Source organism: Pteropus alecto, unplaced genomic scaffold (assembly GCF_000325575.1).
Source record: "Pteropus alecto unplaced genomic scaffold, ASM32557v1 scaffold14, whole genome shotgun sequence".
NCBI lineage: Eukaryota > Metazoa > Chordata > Mammalia > Chiroptera > Pteropodidae > Pteropus > Pteropus alecto.
In genome coordinates, this window is record NW_006436810.1 from 11,370,358 (window position 1) to 11,395,344 (window position 24,987).

Genomic DNA, 24,987 nt, shown 5'->3' on the forward strand with positions numbered 1-24,987 from the left:
CAGAGATGGCATCCACAGCGGTGTAATCCTTCCAGATTTTCGTGACGTTCTCTCTGTCGGGGTTCTCTTCCAGAGCCTTGACAGCCCTTTCCCTAGAGATCGTATTTAATGAGCCTTATGTCCTAGAGGCTGAATTAGAGACAATGTGTTTGGGGACAAGTGGGCCACTATGACACCGTTGGTGTTGAATTCATGGCATTCTGGATATCGTCCAATATCAAAAAGACTTTAAAAGTCAGTCCCTTGCAGGTAATTCCTGACTTCAAGACAAAGCATCGAGAGGAACAATCCAGAGAAAGAGTTCTTGTCCAGGCCTGCTCGTTGTCCAACCAAAATGCTGGTGGCTCTTGTTTATCTTTCCCCTTAAGGCTGGGAGTTAGTGGCGCCGTGGACAAGGGCAATGCTGCTCCTAAACCTGGCTGCGCACGCACAAAATGATAGGTTCAGCTTACCCCTTCCTGCCTTAAATCCCGATGCTTGCTTCTCTCCCTTAGTACAAGTGTCTTTTGTGATATTTTCCCCTCCAGAATAGGGCACTTCCATCTGCTTCTAAAACCTGTTCAGGCAGATAGCCTTCTTCCTCAGTCATTTTCTTAATGGCATCTGGGAACTATTCGGCTGCTTCTTGGTTGTCAGAAGCTGCTTCTCCTGGTAGCTTGTCATGTTTTTTAAGCCAAGCCTCTTTCTAAAATTATCAAACCATCCTTTGCTGGCCTTAAATTCTCCAGCTGTAGGTCCATCACCTTCTTTTTGCTTTAAGTTGTCACATAACGACTTTGCTTTTTCTCAAATCATGTTGGAGAATAGCTATGCCTTTCTTACAGAGCGATCCTGCACCTACATAAAAGCCGCATTTTTCAAAGCAAGGTGCTGAATAACAAAGTATTTCACAAAACGTGCAAGGTTTTCTTACCTGCTGGCATAGCTGCAATGATGGCTTCACGAATTCCCTTTTCTTCTTCTTCTTTTTTTTTTTTTTTTTACGATGGTCATTATGCTGGATACATTTATCTTGAAATGGCAGGCAACCACAACTGCAGACCACAATGTAAGGTACATCGCGAGCAATTCAGCTTCTTCTTGTAACGTCGTGACTTTTCCCTGCTTCTTGGGAGGGCTTCCAGCATCACCAGTGGCGCTTCGTATGGGTCCCCTGGCGTCATTACAGCATTACACTAAACGTTATGAAGAATATGCGAGAACCGCAAGAGATGACATTTCACTATGATGCAAACTTTGCTGGAGAGATGAAACTGCTCTCATGGAGATGGTCAGCATCGTGTGGTATTGCGAGCGGGTCATCGTAACACATGGGCTCAGCTCAAAAGCAATCGGAGGGGGCTCCGAAGTTACAGTAGTACCGTAGGTATATAGTTAATGTTTTACAGTTATGATTTAATACTGTATCTCTACGTTTGTACATTTCTCTTGATGACAAAGGATGCCATGTACTGTGTAAGTTTTGATAAATTAACTTTTTATAATAGATTTTTGTATGTCTAATGGTAGTAAATGATAAAACACACTAGTATCTACATAGATACATTCATGATATACCTAACTTTTTCTTGTTTTTCAATATTCCTATACCACGTGATTTATCTGCAGTTTTTCAAATTGTCGCAAATTTCCAAAAGTCTTTCCAATATTTTCATTGTAAAATTTACTTACGGCTTCCAGTCAAGAGAGCAGAGTAGGTAAACTCTGTGCTAACCTCCTCCCACGACATCAAAAGTACAACCGTAGAACCGCCATTGTTGAGAGACCCCTGAGGACTCGCTGAACAAAAAAGCACTATCAAGATACAGAGAAGTCATCACGCTAAGACTGTAGGAGGAGTGGAGTCATGGGGCTGGCAAGCCCCTCACCCAGGTGTGGCATTAAGAATCGGGTGGAATATCTCAGCTGCGGGGGTCATCCCTGAGGAGTGACGGGTCCCAGCGCCACACTTGGCTTGCCAGCCTAGGTCACCAGTGTCAGGAAGAGGAGTCCCCATAACATCTGGTTGTGAAGACTGAAGGAGACAGCATCTGAGTGAGATGGAGGGCTGCTGGAGTCCCAGGCCCTCATTTTGAGGGGCCCTGCATGGACTTGCTCGTTCACAGACTCACTTGTGGTCTCTGCTGCAAAAGCAACAGCTCAAAAAGCTCCAGGGACATATGGGGAGGAACTGAATTCAATAGCTTTAGGGCTATGGCGGGAAGAGCAGAGCAGCTCTCTCTGGGGACAGAAGCCCTGGCAGTCACCATTGATCCTTTGTTGACTCCCCCAACCCAGCTGGCATGCGCAGGTGGGCACTAAATGTGAGCTCTCCATCAACCTGGCTAACACAGTTCTCCCAGCCCTGGTGACTCCCTGAGACCCCGCCCCACCCAGCTTATGTACCTGGCCCTAGCTGCTTCCACACAAGTGGCCTGACTCTGCTGGCACCATGGACTTTCCTAAAATCCCACAAAGGTCTACAAACACCCCAAAAGCAGCAGCTGGCCTTGGCATGTCTTGTACTTCTTGCTAAGTAACCTTAAGCCCGACACAAGTGGCAGCTGGTCTCAACATGTATTGTAACTCATCAGGTGGCCAAAAGCCTGGTATGAGCTGCATCCAGTGTTGACTTGCGACATGGTTTCAACAAAGCAGCCACAAACCCCGTACAAGTCATCGCTGGCCTCAGTTCACATTATGGTTCCCACCAAATGGTCCCAAGCCTGGCACCAGTAGCAGCTAGAATTGGTTCTTAGTGTAGCCACACCCAAGCACCTCCAAGCCCAATGGCAGCCAACCACAGGTCACTCTGTAGGTCTCATCAGGCAGCCCCAAGCCTGCAGCTGACCTTGTCTGCACCAAAGCCCCTCTAAAGAGGCTCCAGAACCAACACACCTGGTGGCCAGCCTCAGACCACAGCAGTGCACTACCCAACTAGCTCCACAAACAACATATTCGAAGAGCAGATTTGGCTGCACCCAGAGCCCTGCTAAAAGGCGAAAGAGATCAATTCAGTAAGAGGATATAACTCATGTAAACATCTATACACCCAATGTACGAACACCTAAATATATAAAGCAAATATTGACAGATGTAAGGGAGAGATGGACAGTAATACAGTAATAGTAGGGGCCTTTAACACCCCATTGATATCAATGGATAGATCATCCAGACAGAAAATCAACAAGGAAACAGTGGCTTTAAATGACACATTAAATCAGGTGGACTTAATTGACAGTGTTAGGACATTTAAACCAAGGGCAAGTGGAATATTTTCCAGGCTAGACCACATGTTAGGCCATAAGATATAAGTCTCAGTAAATTTAAGAAGATTGAAATTATACCAAACATCGTGTTCAATTACAATAGTATGAAACTATAAATCAATTACAAGGAAACTAAAAACAAACACATGGAGACTAAATAACATACCACTAAACAATGAATGGGTTAAAAATGAGATCAAGGAAGAAATCAAAAGATTCGTTGAGACAAATGAAAATAAAACCACAGTGACTCAAGATCTGTAAAACACAGCCAAAGCAATTCTAAGAAGGAAATTTATAGTGATACAGGTCTACCTCAATAAACAAAAAAAACCAAACTAAATGATCTAAACTTTCATCTAAAGGGAATATAAAAAGAATAACCAAAGCCCAAAGTGAGTAGAAGGAAATAATGAATGGAGTAGAAACAAAATTAAGCCTAAAAAAATACAAAATTATCAACTGAAATTGAGAGATGGTTCTTTGAAAAGATAAAATTGATAGACTTCTACGGTTTCATCAAAAAGAATAAAATACCTAGGGATAAATTTAAGCAAGGAAGTAAAAAATCTGTTCTCAGAAAATTATAAGACATAGAAAAAAGAAACTGAAGAAGATATATACAAATTAAAGGATATATCATGCTCATGGATAGGAAGACATTAAATTGTTAAAATGGCCGTACTATCCAAAGCGATCTATGGATTCAGTGCAATCACTATCAAAATACCAATGTCATTTCCCATGGAACTAGAACAAATAATCCTAAAATTTACATGGAACCACAGAAGACCCCAAATAACCAGAGCAATATTGAGAAAGAACAAAGTTGGATGTATCACACTACCTAATATCAAATTATACTACGAGGCCATAGTAATCAAAACAACATAATGCTGGCATAAAAACAGACACATAGATCAGTAGAACAGAATAGAGAACTCAGAAATAAACCCATGCCTATATTGTCAATCACTCTATGACAAAGGAGGCAATATGCAATAGGGTAAAGACCGTATCTTCAATAAATTGTGTTGAGAAAGCTGGACAGATACATGCAAATGTATGAAACGGGATCATTTTTTTACACCATATACAAGAATAAACTAAAAATGGGTTAAAGATTTAAAGGTAAGACCCGAAACCATAAACTCCTAGAAGAAAATAGAGGCAGTAAACTCTTTGACAATGCTCTTAGCAATATTTTTTGGATAAGTCTTCCAGGCAAGGGAAACAAACAAACAATAAATGGAACTACATCGAAGTAAAAAGTTTTTGTGCAGCCAAGGAAACCATCAACAAAGTGAAAAGACAACTACTGAATGGGAGAAGATTTTCACCAGTGATATATCCAATAAGGGGTTAATATCCAAAGTATTTAAGGAACTCGGACAACTTAACATAAAAAAAAAAAGTGATTAAAAAATGTGCAGAGGACCTGAATAGACATATCTCCAACGAGGACATATAGATGGCCAATAGGCATATGAAAAGATGCTCAACATCACTAATCATCAAGGAAATGCAAATTAAAACCACAATGAAATGTGACTGCACAACTGTCAGAATGGCTATCATCAATAAATCAAGAAACAAGTGTTGGCGCAGATATGGAGAAAAATGACCCTCTTACACTGTTGGCAGGATTATAAATTGATACAGCCACTCCGGAAAACAGTATAGAAGTTCCTCAAATAACTAAGATTAGAACTACCATATAACCCAGCAATTCCACTTCTGAGTACTTATCAAAGAATTCCAAAACAATAATGTGAAAAGATACATGTGCCCCTATGTTCATTTAACATTATTTACAATACCCAAGATATGGAAGCAACCTAAGTGTTCATCGATAGACAAATGGATGAAGCGGTGGTACATATATACAATGGAATATTACTCAGCCATAAAAAAATGAAATTTTGCCATTTGTGAAAATGTGGATGGCCCTAGAGGGTATTATGCTAAGTGAAATAAGTGAAACACAGAAAGACAAATATTGCCTCTTTTATATATGGAATCTAAAAAGCAAAATAAACTAACAAAAACGGAAACAAACTCATAGATACAGAGAACAAATTGATGATTGCCTAATGGGAGGGGTTTGCAGGGATGGGTGAACAAGGTGAAGGGATTAAGAAATACAAATTGCCAGTTATGAAAAGTCATGGGGATGTAAAGTATAGCACAGGGTATACAGTCAATAATATTGTAATAACTATAAATGGTGTCAGATGAGTATTAGACTTATCAGGGTGATCGCTTTGTTAATTACATAAATATCTAATCACTACCTTGTACACCTGAAAGTAATATAATATTGTGTGAAAACTGTAAAAAGTTAAAATTAAAAATCTACTTATAAGTGGACCCATACAGTTCAAACCCATCTTGTTCAAGGGTCAAACACCTGTGTGTGTGTGTGTGTGTGTGTATAAAAAGGTTTGTTGTAATTATACAAAGGAAAGAGAATAGAGAACTTTGAAATGTTTTGCCTACTTCGACTTTGATTTCAATTAAAAGAGCGTCTAATTATTATATAATTTTTATCCTCTTCGTTTTTTTTTCACATTCATGCCCATTTATTTCCTACATCTTTTGGCACGCAAACGGACATGTGTTCCCTCTGAGCTTTGCTTTCCAGTGTGTGCAACAGATTTCTCAGCGTCATCTGCCTCTATCTGTCCACTCATTATGATTCCCTGAGACCTTTCCATTCTCCATCTTATTCTGTTCGATTTCTCAATAAAATCTTTTTTGGTCCCGTTTTCCTTTTGTTGCAATTTCTTTAATTTTAGAGGAACTATGTAAAAAGTTTCAGAAACTAAAGTTATATCTCAATCTAAAATTATTTATTCATTTACCTTAAAACTTACTGATGCATCTTATTCTGAACACGAAATTGCCATTTGAGTTCTCGGCTTGTTTTCCTATTACCTTCTCCGGAGGTACTAAACTCACAGTATTATAGAAAGTGCAAAGGCTTTGAGGCAAACAGGGGTGGGCACACCATAATATTGCGTTTTCTTACACTTACTGTAGACAGGTTATTTCACGTGTCTAAGACAACCATCAAATAGGAAAATCCCCTGAGAATTGCTGTAAGGGTCCAACGATACGTCCCGTGTGTAGACCTTCATGTCTTGCCTTCCTGCCTTTTCTCTCGCCCATATAATCTTTGGTGCACAGGCTTTCCATATATTTATACACCTTCTACTTTGCTTGTTACCTAACCTTGTTTTTTTTATTTTGGTCAAAGGAGAAACAGTGTCTTCACTTGCTGTGTTCATGGAATTCTGAATTAATGTTATAACCATGAAAACTTTTCGGTTGCCCACCGAGTGCCTGGCATTCTGCTAACTCTGCTTATATTATTCCCCAGTCTCTTTATCTCTGTAACCAGCCTGTGAATGCCGAAGTTGTCTATAATTATCATGTATAACCAGGCTCAATTAAAGTTACTTGTCCAAGATCACACAGGTCATATGTGGAAAGGCTAGACTTTTATCCAGGGCCTTCTTGACACTAAAACTACATGTTAGTTTTCAAGGTCCATGCTAGGATGTTACAACAGAGTAGTTACGCAGTTGTAATATTCTGGCACAAACCGTGAAAACCACAAGGTTTTGGAGTGGTGGAAATGCGAATTCTCAGAAGACAAGAAGGGACAGGAGTAGGGAATCCACTTGGCAGGGAAGGGAGGTGAGTATCAGACCGCTTATGGGAACTAAGAGAGAAATGAATGATGTACAGGCTTTTGAATTACATCTCTGCCATTTTGATGAAGCCAGCTGGAAACTCACATGCAGTAAATAGGTCAGGGTCAAATGAGAAAAGGGGGAAAAATGTGTCACGATAAACAGTTGGTTTTACAACTATTTCCAAAAACCTCCGATAAAAATGTTTCCAGTAATCACTTCTCTGTTGATGATGGAAAAGTGGATAGCAGACAAATACTTAAAGTATATGCTTTTCACTGTCGAAAATAAAATCATTTAAGTACTTAGATATTTGGGTTTTCAAAGCCAATCAAGGTGGAGGATGGAACATCTCTCAGCCCCGAGCCAGGCAACGCTTTTAGTGACTCAGAACTACACTGATGTCCTTCTTGGTTTTTACATTTTTATTTCGAAATGTATTCTCAATTACCCAAGTAAAACCTTATATTTTAAATATAAATATTTCTTTTAAAAAAACATGGTGGGAGTAATGACACCATAGGCCTTTTAGATCTACCCCTAAAAAATAGCTGATATGATAAAAAATTGTTAAAAAGATATTTATAGACAGAGATTATTTATATATTTTTTAATTCCAAAATTTAAGGATACCCTTTCTACTTCATTTTAACTTACTCAAGGGCCCATGAAATCTAATACGGTCCCAATTCAGCTAGCATTCAGTCAGTCGTAGCTGGATCGGGGTCCTTGTTAAGTGTGTATAGCCAGTGAAGTTGATTATTTTATTTTATATATTTTGCTTTCCAGTGTAACCATGTGCTTTATTATCCTAATTATTAATTTTGGTATAGGAAGAAAAATTCCTTATGTTAAATGGGTGTTTTATTTCTTAAATCTATCTTTAGCTAATGCTGAAATTGTTACAACCTATATTATCTCTCTCGGTATAATGCATAAAGACCACGTTGAATATTTCATATTAAACGTGGGACTCAATTTATGACAGAGAAGCTTTTAATCTTTGTATATGGCCCAACGTGCTAGATTTTACTTAACAGCTGATTTTCAGAGACGTATGAGGCATTTCTTCAAAGAACCCGACCAAATGCTATAATCCATTTCCTTCTGAAATTGCACTTGCTAAATTATACCCAAAACATTTATGAATGTCACTTTGCCTTTTTAGCAATTAAGGAGTTCAAAAAAAAAAAAAAAAGAAAAGAAAAGAAAAGCAAGAAAAACCCCTTTCTGTTCCATAGCTTTAAAATCATTATATTTATCCTGGCCCTTCGTTTTGCTCTATCAAATCCTGTGGAGGTTACATTAAAGGGAGAGAGGCATGCATTCTGAACAGGCGTGGGAAAGGATTTCTTTTGATGAAATGAAGTGTTTGATTCTAGAGCTATGTTAGCAATTTGAGCACATCTTCTGTTGTGAATTCCCATGTGAGTCGCCAGCCAATTCGTTTCCCTCTAAAGGGCAGCAGTTCTGAGTCACGTCAGATGCCTCGTTCCAGCACGAGGAGGGACAGTCAGGGAGTTGTAACCTTTCCCTCTGCTGTCTCCTTGTTTCAGTGTTGATCCTCCTGATCGTCACCATGAGACGACGGAAAAAAGAGCCGCTCATTTTTGATGAAGAGAGAGATATCAGAGAGAACATCGTTCGCTATGATGACGAGGGTGGAGGGGAGGAGGACACAGAAGCCTTCGACATGACGGCACTGAGAAACCTCAACGTCATCAGAGACACCAAGACCCGCAGGGACGTGACTCCAGAGATTCAGTTCTTGAGTCGACCGACTTTTAAAAGCATCCCGGATAATGTCATCTTCCGGGAATTTATTTGGGAAAGACTGAAGGAGGCCGACGTTGACCCCTGCGCGCCGCCCTACGATTCCTTGCAGACCTATGCGTTCGAAGGGAATGGCTCAGTAGCGGAGTCGCTCAGCTCCTTAGACTCCCTCAGCTCAAACTCTGATCAGAACTACGACTACCTGAGTGACTGGGGGCCTCGTTTTAAACGACTCGCAGACATGTACGGGACTGGCCAGGAGGGTTTGTACTCATAGCCCTGGAACCCCCCATTTGAAATGGACCGAAGAAAAAGGAAAAGCAAAAACAGAAAAACAGAAACCAACACTACATCCAGAAAACAGGAACTCCACTTGCCAGAGAAAACGGTTGTAAATATTTCTCCATTTTTAATTGTTTAGGTTTCTGCCTTGGTGAAGCGTATATTCATGAGATTAATCCAAGGGACTGCACTGACCACAGACTCTGAGCATTTGCAGGCTTTTTGATAAAAAGAAATGCTCAGTGGTTTGTGAATAGATAGCAACTCTCAGATACCTGCAAAGGCACCTGACCTTCATGAGTAGTGCCCTGTGTCGTCAGTGAACCAAGGATGCCCTGTACACACCTTCATGGTACTTGCCAGACACAAGACTAGAACCCGATGTGCCATTGAAAAGTCCCAGAACTTCTTGCGTATCAAAACTTGGGACGAATTGAATTTATAGTGATGCTTTTAGCTTGCTAGATTAGAGAATCCAGCAGAATTTTATCGCTATGGGTTGGCAAATATATTTTATTTAGCCATAAATAAATTCTTAGAAAATCCTCCCCAATCCTCCAAGTTAAGCCGATAAAATTTGGGTTAAGGCAACATAAACCATTGTTTAGAAATAAATATGAAGTGTTCCAAAGGAAGAAAAGGTAAATCATTCTTTAAGTGTGCCATCGTTTTGAGATGCTTGTGTAGGTATGAAAAAAAGTTGCTGTCTATTCGTTGATTTTTCACTATCTCTTCTGATTTATACAGGAGAATATCTTTTTTTTTTTTTTTATTTGACACATGGTGTTATATTTATTTTGGAGCTCCAATCTCCACTAAATTCAGGTCCATCTTACTGCCTCACAGTATTAAGCTCGTCAGAACATGCTGAGTTTTCTCCTGTCTGAGCTACATGAAGGAAATGAAGCATGGAAATGGAGAACAAAACAGCAGAGAATTGAGCCCTGTTGCAGTTTACGTCTCAGAGAGGAGCACAGCTACAAGGAGAGAGGAGTTGTTTGGTCTGAGCCATCGGAATGTACAAGACATTGGAATAAAATATTTGTATTTTAGAAAGAAGATTTCAGAGAGAGTCGAGATGTTCTTTGATGCAAGATTTATTTTTCAAGGTCACAAATTCTATATGTTCCAAAGACTTTTGAGAATTTGTTTTACCCCCAGCCTCTTTTGCTGTAAACATATTGAATAAAAGACTGGTTATATATATATATGTGTACCTTAAATAATGTCATGTTGTAAATTTCAAAACCCATCTTTAAATTTCAATGCAAATATGTTCCTCGAGAATAAACCTGGCAATGTGCACATTCTACACTGGTTTACATGTGCCAAAATGAGGAGAGCAGTTTCAAGTGATCGTGTATTTAAGTTTGAGATGAGCTTCTTCAAATGAAGAATTTTATGGCTAAAACAATATTTCTACTTATTTTCTTCCTAGAACAATACTAGTTTAATGTGCATATATTCAAGTAAGAGTGGATTTTTGTTCTTTCTTTTCTTCTTTTAAAAGGAATTGTAGTTGGGTTCCTAATAAATCTACAGAGAGTGGACACTGTATAGGAAATTATGTTCTAAAAGTGCTCCTTTCTGAAAGACAAACACTGGGACTAGAATATCGATATTTTGATGACACAGGAGAAACTTTGTAGGACTCTGTAAGCTTGCAGCCCACCTTTAGAAATTAAGTATGTAAAAGTGGCCTTCAGCTTCATCAAAATAAATAATTCAATAAATTTGATTTTCTGCCAACTGTCCTTTCATTTGAATAAAGTTGTAGACGTCATTTCATGATTAGATAGATATGCTTCTTGCAATATTAATATACATATATATGAAAACCTAATTTTATAACAGAGTAAAAGGTACTGTTCATTACTTTGAGTCACATAAGTTTTTCGAATTTAAAACAAAAACCATAATACACATACCCTTTTCAATAAAATCACAGTGTGGTGTAGGAATTATGTAGGTATTGAGTCAGCAAGGTGCTGAGACAACAATTTTGCAATAATCCCCATGTTGTCTGCAAGAAGATAAAATAGTTTAGTACATTCAGATTCTAATGTCAAAACTGCTGACTGTTGCACCTATCACTTAATGGAGGTTTGAATGTATTTTAGAAAAGGAATATCACATTATTCATCTTGCTTTCTCTCCTTTTAAAGAACATATATTTTGTGTTTTTTTCATTTTTTTTCATATTTGCTAGTAACAGATTGGGAAAGGGAAGGCTTAAATTTAAATATTTGAATAAAGATTTGAATATTTGAAATAAAGATTTGAATTTCTTGCATATGCCCAATTGCCATTTTATGTTTGGAAGATTATATCAGTACAGTATTGAACTTGATTCGGTGGTATTTTTAAAAAACACTTGAGATGACTTGGAAGAATGTCCATTATGTTGACAAAATTTATATGAAGTACTCTAGCTAAGCTTAATTGTAAGACAGTGAATTTGTTATTTTAGCTTCCTTTTTTCTTCAGAAATCTAACGGTGTATATGATTATCCAGTATAATAGTTGAGAGATAGGCTATGTTTTAAAACTAGGGACTAGAACAGTTAATTGAATAAAAAAAGTCAATGTTGAAACAAGTCAGGAGCTTCTCCAAAAATATTTAAATAAATACTTATTACATAGTCACTAAAATTCAGTGGTGTACTAGAGCCAGCTAGAGCCAGCTAGAACCGGCTCTTAACAACCAGCGATGCCATCATCTCTTCCCATCTCCGCTGCCATTTTTTGGTAGGCTGCTTTGGGAGAACCAGTTGTCAAAATTTTACCAACACGTCATTGCTTAAATTACTTTATAAAAGGACATCTCATGATTGTGAATACAGTATAACTAACGATATTAAATAATGATGAGAGGAATTTATGCTCTATCCTACTACCTATAGGCACGTGTGGTAGTGATTTCCTGTTATCAAATGCCTGGAGCTACAAGTAGAAAGGAAAAAGATTCACTTCAATATGGGAAGCAATGGCGTAATAATTTCAAGTTTAGACAATAGCTCAGAAAGTCAATAAATGTACAGATTTTCCATTTGTCCATATGAGGCCACCATTAGAAACTCAAAATGCACAAAGTAATTCACATTTTGAACAACTGCTTAAAAAAATTTTACATTCCACTTGTTACTGTCCACATCAAAGAAGTATGTCTAAGCCCCTATTCTGAAATGTTGTTATCACTGCATAATTTTAAGCCAGCATAACAAATGTGAAAACAAAATTTTACCAAGAAAGTGGACTTTCACAGATCAAGCCTAAATTACCAGTGTGGATTCATGGATCAGTCTATGTTAAAGCAACATTCCAAGGTCAGCTACAGACCAAAATTAGGAAGGAGACAAGATAAAGATTAGCTGTGTGGAGTCAATGAGGACATCAATTACGTAGATGGACCCTGGAAACTTTTTCTTTTGATACAAAGCTCAGTAGAGGCTGACTGCAGTTGTGGTTAGATAACCACAAGACAGGCAGGAAGCAATAATGTGTAGGTAATGATAGCTGCCTTTTCCCTCTGTCCTCTGAGAATGTTTTAAATTATTTTAACTTCATGCACAATTACATTTATTACACTGGGTGATGGCTAGGCTTTGGCAATTATTGTCATGTAAATGGTGTAGTTATACAAGGTATGAGTGATATTTGTGTGATGGCCCACGTGCACAAAGAAACTTACATGCAAATAGACTTAGCATTCAAATAAGGAGCTCAAAGTAAATTAAGGTACGTATAAGAGGCAAAAACCATCCAGTTTAAATATTGTAAAGTTTTTAAGCACCAGTTATTAATATTAATCTTCAAATTTTCAATTTTGACATCTATTAACAAATTGGCTTTATTACCTTAATCATTCCTGAATCACTATTTAAATGTTATTTACAGTTGACCTAATTAAAATTGAATGAAAGCTTCAACTTACCATTAACTCTTTTTAGTCAGGGTTGGCTGGAAGCATATGAAATGTATATGGCAATAGATAAGGAAAATATTTTCTATTAGTTTCTGTTGTGTATTTGATCTTAAATATACTGTGAGTTATTCTAAAATTATGGATAATATATAGTGTGAATATACATTGCTATATGAAAGTTTGGCAAGAAAAACTAATACGACGTTAGCTGAGTAATCATCATAATCAAAAGAGCAAGAAAGGAGTAATAGCATTTACATTTCGAGTGTAACTGAAATTGTTTCAGAGGAGTAAGATAAGCCCTTAAGAAAAATGGGAGTTATTTGAGGCTGTGCTTTGGCAGGCATTGTAAAGTATAATTCCCAGGGGTGATTTTTCAAGCAAAAACAAGACAGCCAGCCCGTGTCACATTCGACACTTTTTCATTGTTATGTTAACTTGTACTGGCTGAGAGTTTAACTGAAAAAGACAGGTGCGTGCGTGCGTTCGTGAGAGAGAGAGAGAGAGAGAGAGAGAGAGAGAGAGAGAGAAGGGGGGAAGGAGGGAGAGATTGGAGAGAGAGAGAGAGAGAGAGAGAGTGAGTAGGGGGGAAGGAGGGAGAGATTGGCGTACATTGGGAAGTATATCTGAAGCAACCTTAAAAAAATTGGTTAATTTTACCTTGTTAATACCAGTATATTATTGTCATTTGGCACGTGCCTGTGAGGCAGTAAAACGAGAAAATTTGCTACTAACTAAAGGGAGGAATATTTTATTTAAGAATCTAATTTAATTTAAAATAGGATTTTGGTACGAAAGGGAGAGCATTTAGTTGAACTATCTGGATAATTGCCTCATTTAATGTTTATTGTGCGTATGGGATCTCCCCGTTAACACAATATGGAGTGTGAATTACTTATGATGGGGTGTCACTGGGCTTTGGCCTTTTTAGTACCAGCATGGTGTCCTAGGAAGTACCAGTAGTCTGTGGTTGCACGATCTGGGTCAGAAGCCAGGTCCAGCACCATTTGGCGGTGCCCCGGATGCCATTCTCTGAACCTTTATATCGTCATGATTAAAACGGAGTTAATTGCTATCCTGTCTGTTTTTAGAGGCTCGTGAGATGATTAAGTGAAAGTGCTGTGTAAATTGTGAAACACTATAAAAATGTAAGGCTTTATTATGGAAAATTATGATAATTATGTAATAAGGTTGATTATATTTATTGTTACATGGTAAACACAGATAATTTCTGGTTTTGGAAATATGCGTTAAGAAAGAAGAAAACATACAATTAGGATCCTAAAGTGGGAAAGAATATTCAAAGAGACAATTGGCATAATTAATTGAAGCCGCTACCTAAAAACAGTCATTTTATCAAGTCTTTAAAGGTTGGAGTCTAACCCAGACTCATTAAATCATTAATACAAATTAATGATATGGGCATGGGCAAGGGATTACGAATAAAGAACAGTGCTTTTCCACTCGTGATGACTAAGCGGAAGGGGAGGCCTCAACCCATGCCAGCCTCCTTACAGATCACAAATACACCGGAACAGAGGAGACTATTAAGACAATAACGAGTACAAGTTAGGTGATCTTCCAGACAGCCAGAGGAAATAACGAAGTGAGGTTCTAGAAAACTGAATAATTTTATCAGTCATGAGTGGCATATGTATAATTAATAATTCATATACTTCAAAGAATTAGAGAACAATAATATTGACTTAACATGAAAGCCATCCTGTACTTCTGTTTTGATGACTCGAAAGTACTTCCAATATCTTACAGCAGCTTAGTTTAGCTTTTTATAAACGAAGCAGCCATCGGAGATTAAAAACTAATATACACAGGCTCCTGCTGCTTTGTCAATGATCGCCGACTCATAAAATGAATGTTAATAAGCGCTTCGATTCAACTTTAGCTAGTAGTTATCTGGTTCTTTGAAGCTCATGTGAACAAGCATTACAAATACATACCTAACTATATAACTACTAAGAATGTTGAGAAGTACAACATGCTCACGCTCAAAATGTTAATGCTTACATTTTCATTGCATTAACAAAATTTTGCTAATGGTTTATATTTTTATAAGCAAGAAAATTATATGATGTACTACCTTACTGTTCCATGCTGTAGCTTTTTGTAAGTGCTTATACTTGATCTACTTTTGTAGATCAAGATCTAGAATATGTAGCATGCCGAATATGACCAATACTTCAAAAGTAATCAACTTTTTAAAACAACAGATCAGGTAACTATATAACAATTTCATGTTGCCTGTAATAATAATTTTAAAGGCAAAAAAGGAAAAGAGAAAAGAACTCACTATACAAGTTTAAGTTATATTTTATATTTAGCTTCAAATTGCATATATATTACATATATATTGAGCTTATATATTGAGCCTGCCTACACACACACATACACAATTTGAGGTTAAATGTTAAAGCGAAGCAAATGACTTTTAACATTTTGTTTTTATTTTGTGAGATAATTATGGCTATGGGATCCAACCTCTAAAATTATGTGGTCATGCTGAAAAAATGTGGCGCATTTGTAAAGTTGTTCCTTACTATAAAATGCATAATGTATTTCTCAAAATTTAGAGCAACTCGTATAAGTAAACTACACAGCATAACTTTCAATAAAACTGTTAGCATATTTATGAGGCTCTATTATAATTATATTAAAAAGAATCGAATCCATTTTCTTCTGTAATGTTTTCTTACATAAGTCACTTGAATAAATAGATATAAAAGAGTTTCACAAAATGCTAATTCAATTGACCGCAAAATTGATCTTGAAAATCTAGTTCCGTTTAGCTTTGGAAATAAGACATTAATGAAGAACTTGGGGTCTCAATATAAGTCGGGACCCAAAGAAATCATTTTTGTTCAGCTTGAGCATTGCCTTTCAAGCAGATACTGAGCTAGAGCATTGTGTATGTGAGATTTGGGAGCAGATATAGGAAATAAATACAATTTCAGAACTATATAAGTGTATAGCTGTATACAAAATGCCCAGTGAATATAAATTCAGTCAGGCAACCAGCCGGTGATAAACTACCTTAGTTTGGCCATTTTTTTCTTTAAAAAAATTTTTAAGGCCACGTTTTCTTGATTCGTGCTTCACTGCATTGAAAAAAGTTAAACATGATAGATGAAGTTATTATAGAAGACAATAATTTCCCAAATTCCTTTTAACTCACAAGACTTCAGACCGAAGTGGCTACTTCTGTAGGGCTGGTAATGCCAACTAGCCTTCCAATTTATACCTCCTAACCACTAGGTAAAGAAAATGAGTCCTATTGTAATTAAAGTTTGATGCTTCCTTCAAGTGATTTTTATATAAAATTATCTTTAAAAATGTTCCACATCTATGTCATTTTCAATTTCAGAACAATCTAATGTGATATGTGATTACAATTGTCTTACAAGACTATGAATTAATTGCCCAAGGAAGGCACTGTCATACTTTTGAGAATGGAACAAAAATGAAGCCCAGAGTAACTGTAACTTCTCCAAGGAAACGTGAGGTAAGTGGTGGAGAGGAAAGATGGAAAACTTTAAGATGTTTTGCTCGTTATATTTTTATTATAAAATATAATTGGCATTATATTTTATAATAATACCTGAATTGGAGGTATTATTATAAAGTAATACCTCAAAATCGGTATTCTGGTTTCAGAGGATAAGAAGATAATTGAAACTCATTTCATAATCAGACTCTTCGCTCTTAAATTAGACTTTAATTTCCTTACAGAGACTGTAGGACTTTTTATTCTTAAAAAATTTCGAACTGGGAAAATGGCATTAAATTCTGTGTTTCAAAGTAGTGAGAAAACAGAAATTATTTATATTGCCAGTATTCTGTGAGTTCAGCACTGTGTTCTGTGTATTTGCCTATGATCTCTGAGAAGGTTCATTGCCGAGAGTTGGCCATATCATACCAATATGGCAGACTGGATATTCTCTCTGCAGAATCTGATACTTTTTACTGCATTGGTGGCTCACAAAAGTGTAACGAAAATCTCAAAAATCCTTACACCTTTGCAAAAAGAAAGAAAATTTAAAAAGAGAAAAAGAATACCGTGAAGGCGAACCCTAAACAAACAAGACAGGGAGGTTTCCCTGTGGGCAACCAGCAGCCAGGACCAGTGGTGCTGTGTGGAAGACAGCGAGGGACCTGCACAAAGCCAGGACCCATGAAGGTGCCAATGACACTTGAAGCTAGTTGTCCTGCTAGCTCCCAGATTATTTCAATCAAATATGAATGCACAATTAAAAATCATGAAATAAAGGAGATGAGCCACATGAACGAGATGGTTCACAAGACCTCTTGAGAACTTCAGATATTGTAACTATCAAAAAACAGAAAAAGCCATGTATAAAATGTTTAAGACATCAAGAAGCAATAACGCATGAATAACAGAGGTTATCGATGATGGGGATGTACTTGCAAAACACCCGAATTGTACATTTAGAAATGAATAATGTAATCTTTGAAGCTAAAAAGGGAGACTCGGTGAACTATAAGATTGGAAGAAATTACTGAGGCTGTGGCACAGAGAGGTGAAAAAGAAGAAAAGGTATAAGCAACAAATGCATAAAGGACGAGGATAAAATTTGGAAATCTAACATGTCCAGTGTAGTCTCTTTTATTCAGCATTTCAGTAGAATGTGTCACTGCCTTATTGGACTCCCATCTTTGAATGATGGTTTAGCTTTGTCTGAGGCCTCGTATGCCCCTGACGCTATACTTACAGCGAGCTGCACTCACGCTATACTACAGAGCTTGATTTATTCAGCTCAGCAATCCATTTAATAACCATTGTTATAAATGTATGAAGCCTACACTCTAGTGAAAATAAATTGTGTATATCGATCAATACTCGTGGCACGCCTATGAAAAGTGAGCAGGATGCTTAAGCAATTTGAATTAAACTCAGATAATTAAATATGGGCTGCGTTTTAATTTATCTTTCTCTCTCGGCTCTTAGGCCAAGGTATTATGACAGACACAGATCCCTTAACATTTGAACTTGTTTCCCTCACCTGAGAGAATTATAAAGGAATAAACTTAGCCTTCCAGTTCGATGAGGCAGTAGCACATATATGCCTATAATCATGGAGAAGAGACGAAAGAACAATCTCCTTCATGTAACTCTAAAAAAGAGTAATATTCACTTCTGAAACGTAGGCTACTATCTAGCCTCTAAGTTAACGATAATTAGTGAAATAGTGTGTAAATATTTTTAAAAATGAGATTATTTCTTATTCTTAATATGTATTATGCATTATTACTTTTATTATATCAGGAGAGGCATAAATCACAAAGTATTCCATTACAGGAACTTAAGAAACATATACAGGAAGTATATTTTGCCATTACTGCATATATATTTTCTGAAGACATGTATTATCAGCATCTCACCTACAAGGGATATAAAACTCAGAGGGCCAATGAATCGGCCAGTGTTCCCAAAGCATCAGTGATGTGGCAGAAACTTGAACTAGACTAAGATCATTTTTTCGTAACACTATTAGGATCACTCATAATTTGAAGCTCAATATAATGATACTATCATTTCACCTATTAAACTTACATGTGTTGCCCATCACATAGGTAGGTAATTATAGGAAGTTAAAGTTTATTGTTTTTTTCTCTATGTTAATAAATAGCCAGAGGGAAAAATATCCTTTAAAACATAACCCTTTAGCTCTACTGTGTCCAAGTGAGAAAACATGTAAAACGGGTTTATAGTCACATTCATGTAGCAAATCTGTTAGATTTTAAAAATTAGTTTACCTTTGAAACATCACACTGGTGTATATTCAAATCAAACAAGCCTGCAGAAGAATTCCTGGTAGATAATTTGGAGAGTCGTAGAGCTCCAGAGTGGGGACTGCAGTGTCATGGACGGGAGCCAGAATTAGAAGCCATGACTTAGAAACGAATATCCAGTGCTGAACACACTGACTTAAAAACTCACACCACCACAAGTAACCGGCAAGAGAGAGTTTTGTACAGTAATTGCCTGAAAACATGTCTGTAACTGAAATCTTCTTGAAGTCTATTAATACACAAGCAAATAGAAAAGGGTGTCTATAGTTCCATTTTAACGCTAAGGAGAAGTTCAAAAAAATGTTGATTAAAAGTGCTGACGGAAAAATATTATTCAAATTAGCCACAATTCATGCTAAAATTTCTCCCTCTTGTCAACTCAGCATCCCCAACCCCAATCATTTATTCAATAATTTTAGAAGTGCTTATTTCATTTCTACTACGGGATACGTGCAGGTCATTCTCCAGTGAGACAGGTATTATGATAACACATCCGCTAAGCTGTTTTATCTGAATGTGAGTCCTGGATTACCTGGTCAAATGAAGCCATTCTTGCTAAGTAATGGCATTCTTGTTAAGAACATTTATTTCTGTAGATGTCATAATGCACACTGAATAAGAACGTTTGGGAGTGGGAGCCCTTACATGTCAGGACACCATCTAAAATGCCAAGGACTAATTTAGGAGAATGCACACAGGCACGTCCATCAGATTCTCCACCATGGAGACCAAAAGAGAAAATTCTTTATATGCTAGTGCCAAAACTATCCATGCATTCAACTGGTCTCTACACAGGGCAAGGAAGGTCTGATAGTTATTGGTGATTTTGAAGCACTTCAAATTGTCTTTTGTAATTTAAATATTAAAATAAGTAATAATAGTAGGGATTATAGATACATAATTTAAAAAGTAACATGAGTTCGTGTTGGTATAAATGAATACAAAATTAAATTAGGGGTGAATAAAAGTACTTTTTTTGCAATAGAATGACAACCAATAAATATTGAAGGGATAATGAAGGTAGAAAGTTTTCAATGATATTAAAACTAGTGTGTAATGTTTGATGATAAATATGTTATTTACATACTCTTGAGATTTGTTCTCGCAACATATTTATTTCAAAGGGAAACTAGCTTTAGGGTGGAGAAAACTGGCAGCGTCTCTATTTTTTTTAAAAGGCAAGATCAAGAGAGTTTTAAAAGCTAAAGAATGTTTCAGACTAAGGGAAAATAAAGAGATATGAATGCAATACAGCTACTTTCAGAGTTTGAAGGCAATTTTTTTCAAATGCTTTCAAATGCTGACAGCCAATTTAGCCTATGCCAGACCACGAAGTGAATTCTCCTTTATTTGGGAAATAGCAAAAGAAATCTTTGATTATGGTAGAAACAGAATATTAAATAGAGATACATTATCTTAGTAGTCAAGATAAATTTAAACAGATAACTAAATAAAACAGTAAGATTTGCACATGACAATGCTAATGCAAGCATGGATGGAGTGTCTATGGTGATCGAGTTTCTAGAACTGCTTTTTCTATATGACAGTGCGTTTTTTGTTATAAAATTCTAAGAGATGCTTTATAAGTTATTTACACTCACCAACAGAATATGAGTGGGCAATAGCTAGTTTTTCTACAGATCCATTTGTTTTTGAAACAAATGTCTCTAAAATTTGTAATGAACGTTATCGCTTTTTTTTTCCATGATGTGAATGACATAAGAGTATCTGAATGGATTGCTGTACATTCACTCGCTGGAAATCTATGTATTAATTTATGATTAGAAATTTTCTTTAGCAAATGTTAACTGTGGAACTATAGCTCCTCTAACAAAAATTATATGATTTTTAAGAGGTCTATTTATCACTTATTGTACTCGTTAAGAAAATAATAAATGTCCTCCTAATGGTTGGAGCCATTGCTAAGAAGGTTTTCCTTTTTTTTGCTAACACTTTCCTGATAGTCAGTATATGAAACATTTTGTATATTAAAATATTTCTAAGAAATTTGTTAGTAATTCTAATAAGTAAAATTAACAAAGTATGATCTAACAAAATAAAATAAAAGGGGAGGTCTCACACCTTATCTGCTTTAATGGCTGGTAAAAGATACAACATAATTACAATTGTACACGCATTTAATACTATTAATATCTTTAAATATTGTTCCCCAAAGAGGCTTAAATTATCTCTTAACCTTTGATTACATTGTCAATGGGTGTAATGTATTCTTGGCTTTATCTTCCTTTTATTCATTCTGTCTTCTAGATAAGATTAAGATCTTCCAACAGAGAATTATCCCCATTTTCTAAGTATCTAATTCATAGCAAAGCTCTCCTGTCTTGAGCTCTTCCCGGAATCATCTAACATAAGCTCTAAGTCTTTTCTAACATCTTCTTACTGAGATGCCCAACAACTCTGTGTTGTGTGTTCTCCTTCGTTGCCCTGAGTCATTAAACTTGGCTTTGGGGAACTCTAGGTCTGTCACTGGTGCTCTTTGGACTGTAGGGCATCTACAGTAGTCATAACGCAGACAGTGATGGAGAAATGCGGAAGTGGCTGGAGGAGAATGCAGGGTCAAGAGAGTGTTTCTCAAAAATGGGATGACAGTGCAATATTTTTATAAGCTGTTGGAAGGAAGATCATTTCCGAAGTTATAGCGCTAGGGCAGGGCGAGGGAGGGGGTCAAGGGCATAAGAGTCGGCCTTAGCTAGGGAAAAAGGTAGGCCATCGTAGAGATAAGAGAGAAGACGGGGCATGTCCCTACCAACACAGGTAGCTCGATATCTGTGAAGTTCTCTTTTAATGGCTTTTGCTGTTCTCATGAACGAGAGAGCAAAGGTGTCAGCAGAAAGGGAGGAGGGGGGATGACAGCCTGAGGAGTGGGAAGTAGGTATCTAAGGAGAGAGAAGCATGAAAGGATTAAAGAAATGGAGTAGGACCTCCGGCAGCAGTAAAAGCTCAGCATCCTTGATCACTACCAGAAATCTAAAAAAAGCTGTCTCCACATTACTGGGTCCCAACACACTCAATATACTTTTTAAACACAGGTGGGTATTGACCTTCTAATTCTTGATTTACTAGGGTTATCAAGTTGTGCGTGCTCTCTCTTGCACATGCTCTCTCTCTCTCTCTTTCTTACACATACACACACACACACACACACACATCCATTCATAACTCCCCACTCCCCGAGGTAGAATTTTCAGAAGCAATCGAGGGCTAGCACAGCACCACTAGGTACAGCCACTTGGCCTGGGTCCAAGGCCAAGTACCTGAGTGATTCTGGGAAAAAGACTTGCCTCCCTGTGGCTCAAAATGTCCATCTGTGTAGTTGGCTTAACGACAGAATCTATTTTGTATGGATCTAAGAGAGTTAAACATGTTAATACTTACAAAGTCCTTACAACAGGAGCAGGTACTGCATTTGCTAAGTAAACAAAGTGTAGCAAACTGAAATCTTATATCATTTTCTCCTGAATTGCTTTGAAAAAAAAAAAATGAAGTCAAATGGGTGAAGCACTAGAAGTAGCCTATCTTCACGGCCTGTTTGCTAACAGATTATTTCTGGTGGTCACCTGGCACAGATCATGGTCGGCAAACTTGAGTGACTGACATTATTTAACCCTGAAGTCATTCATGAGTGAAAACATGCCTCCCATCTGCCCAAGTGTTCTTGCATTATTTTTTTAAATAATGTCTTGAAAAGTATTGATAGGAATATATTTTAAAATTCAGAGAAAATTTCAGTTCCAGATAATAAAAAAACATCGATTATTAATACATTGCTAATTTGGCCAATTACAGTACAGGGTAAAACAATGCATTCTTGCCTAGTTTTAATATTACAATTTAAAGTTTTCGAGGTACTTAATTTCTTTTGTCCTTAAATATTTGTTCTCGTAGGGGTAAAGATTTATTTAAAAAAAAAAACAAAACAAAAACTTTTATGTCCAGAGTCTAGAAAATCTGAAAAGTCCAGATCTATTGAATTAAAATTATTTCTCAACTCTATAAAAATACAATAGTCAGACTTCTAGAAGAAATGATTCTCTTAGGGATTTTATTGATTCAAGCATTCTAAATACATTCAACTTTTGAAAGAAGTAACACATTACACGATAATTTTATTAATAAAGTATTTGGGACTAGCAATAGTCACATCCAAGTCCACCTAATTCAGAAGCAAAGCATTAGGACAAAGATTAGTGCCCAAGAACTGTTTAGAAGCTTCACAGGAAATGCTGAGATCTACCCAAGAGAAATGTGTCTAGTAAAATATGACAGGGCATTAACTGCACTGATCTGCACTCTCTGGAAATGCGTTCGATGGGAAGTATTAGTGATAGAGTCCTTTTTACTTTAAAAAAAATGCTGTTCAAAGGTTTCTTTTGCTTCTCAAAGAATTTTGCCTTGCTTTATAGACAATACCCAAAGAGAAATAAGTTACTGTGCATGACAGTGCATTCCATTTTATAGTCAAGGACACTGTAAGGATTTGTGAATTGTATAAAAATTAAAACATTCCTTTTTTTCCAAGAACTGATAAAAGATTGAACAATGTCTACATCCCTTCTTCTATACCTGTTGACCTGATAGGTCTAGAAATGATGGTAAAAGTATTAAGAAGACATTACTGTAAACTTCTTGATAAATTATTCGTTCATTTATTTTTTGTATGTATAGAGTAAATATAGCTTAATTAGCTAACTAGGTTGAAATATGGGAATAAAGAAAAATATTTAACAACTTCAAACCCTTTGGGATACTATCTTCTAAGAAAAAAAAATTCTTTTCTCAACTATAGAAAATTACTTTTCTGGAAAACAAGTTAAAAATAAGAAATATCATCTAAACAAAGAAAGAGGCAACTTAGAAGTTATTTTAAATATTTAATATTGATAATTAGTTTTATGTTTCCAGCCTGAAGATACTGAAGAGTCAATGTGTTGTTTTATTTATTTAGACTATGCAAACCACTGGGATTTAGAAATTTTTTAAATGTTTTAAACACTACCAGAATTACTCATGAAAGAAAAGTTGGATGTCAAATACTCATCTCTGTACGTATGTATGTATATATGTATTTTGCCATTATATCAAATTAGAATCCAAGACTCAATTCCAAATAATAAGCAATGAAATAGTTTACAAGCTGAGAGGTAACTGTCCTTTTGCAAATTGCTAGGATAATTATTTATATTTCAAGGAAAATAAAGCAAACCCAGACCCCTTTTTACTGAAACCAGTCACATGATTGTAAAGGGCATTATATACAGCAGTGGTCCCCAACATTTTTGGCACCAGGGACCAGTGCTCCTATGAGAATCTAATGCCTGATGATCTGAGGTGGAGCTGAGGCGGTGATGCTAGTCCTGGGGAGCGGCTGCAAATATAGATGAAGCTTTGCTTCCTCTCCTGCTGCCCACCTCCTGCTGTGTGGTCCAGTTCCTAACAGACCACGGACCGGTACTGGTCTATGGCCCGGGGCTTGGGGACCCTTGGTGTAAATAATATTGGTTAAAAGATCCCTAAAGTTATCTTACCATTTTTTTCAGTCCTAGAAAAAGGATTTATCTAAAGGATTCCATGAAATTCATTTGATTTTACTGAGAAATTTTTATATCTTTAGAGATATAAAAAGGTTTTATATGAATACTTGTTTTTCTAGGTGCTTCTTTATATTAATACAAAAGAAACTCTTTCTATTTTTCAAGTTTGTTTTGAAGCTGTGGTCATGGCTTACTTCTAAAGACCTTTGTTCCGTGTAAAGTACCTACTGTTTCAAGTAGTACACTTATTGTCTGCGTAGAGCCATAGGACCTATTCTAGGGGGTTCACATAATAGAGCTGTCTGAAAATTTATTAGTGTACGTCTTTGTGGATTTCTGCAGGTATCCTTAGTCTTTGACCTTCAATTTCTAAATGTTCTGTTGTGGTTTTTTTTTTTCCAGCTTTATACTTAAAGTTAAAATCAAATCAAACAATTTAATTTTAATTGCACATCATTTGCTAGCAACAGAAAGCCATTGTGCACACTGTGTTGATACAGCCCCAGTGTCATGATTCCAGTTTGTACCACAACCTCTGAACAGCTCAGAAATAGAATATTGTGTTGACAATTGCCTGTATTCACTGGAGAACTGTTAACATAGATTTATTAAATTTAGTGCACTTTGGAAAATGTAAAATTGAGCACAGGAGACTAACATATAAATTGTATTCTACAAGCAAA

At 36.6% G+C, this 24,987-nt stretch overlaps 1 protein-coding gene across 1 annotated transcript in view; it reads left to right on the top strand.

The window, feature by feature from the left end:
• The window catches only part of CDH7 (cadherin 7), a 109,381-nt gene extending 98,719 nt beyond the window's left edge, over positions 1-10,662 (top strand). The window contains exon 11 of the mRNA XM_025048078.1: positions 8,503-10,662. Coding sequence (XP_024903846.1) covers positions 8,503-8,996 — 494 coding nt within the window. The 3' untranslated portion in view covers positions 8,997-10,662. The remainder of the gene's footprint in view (positions 1-8,502) is intronic.
• The last annotated feature ends 14,325 nt before the right edge of the window (positions 10,663-24,987 follow it).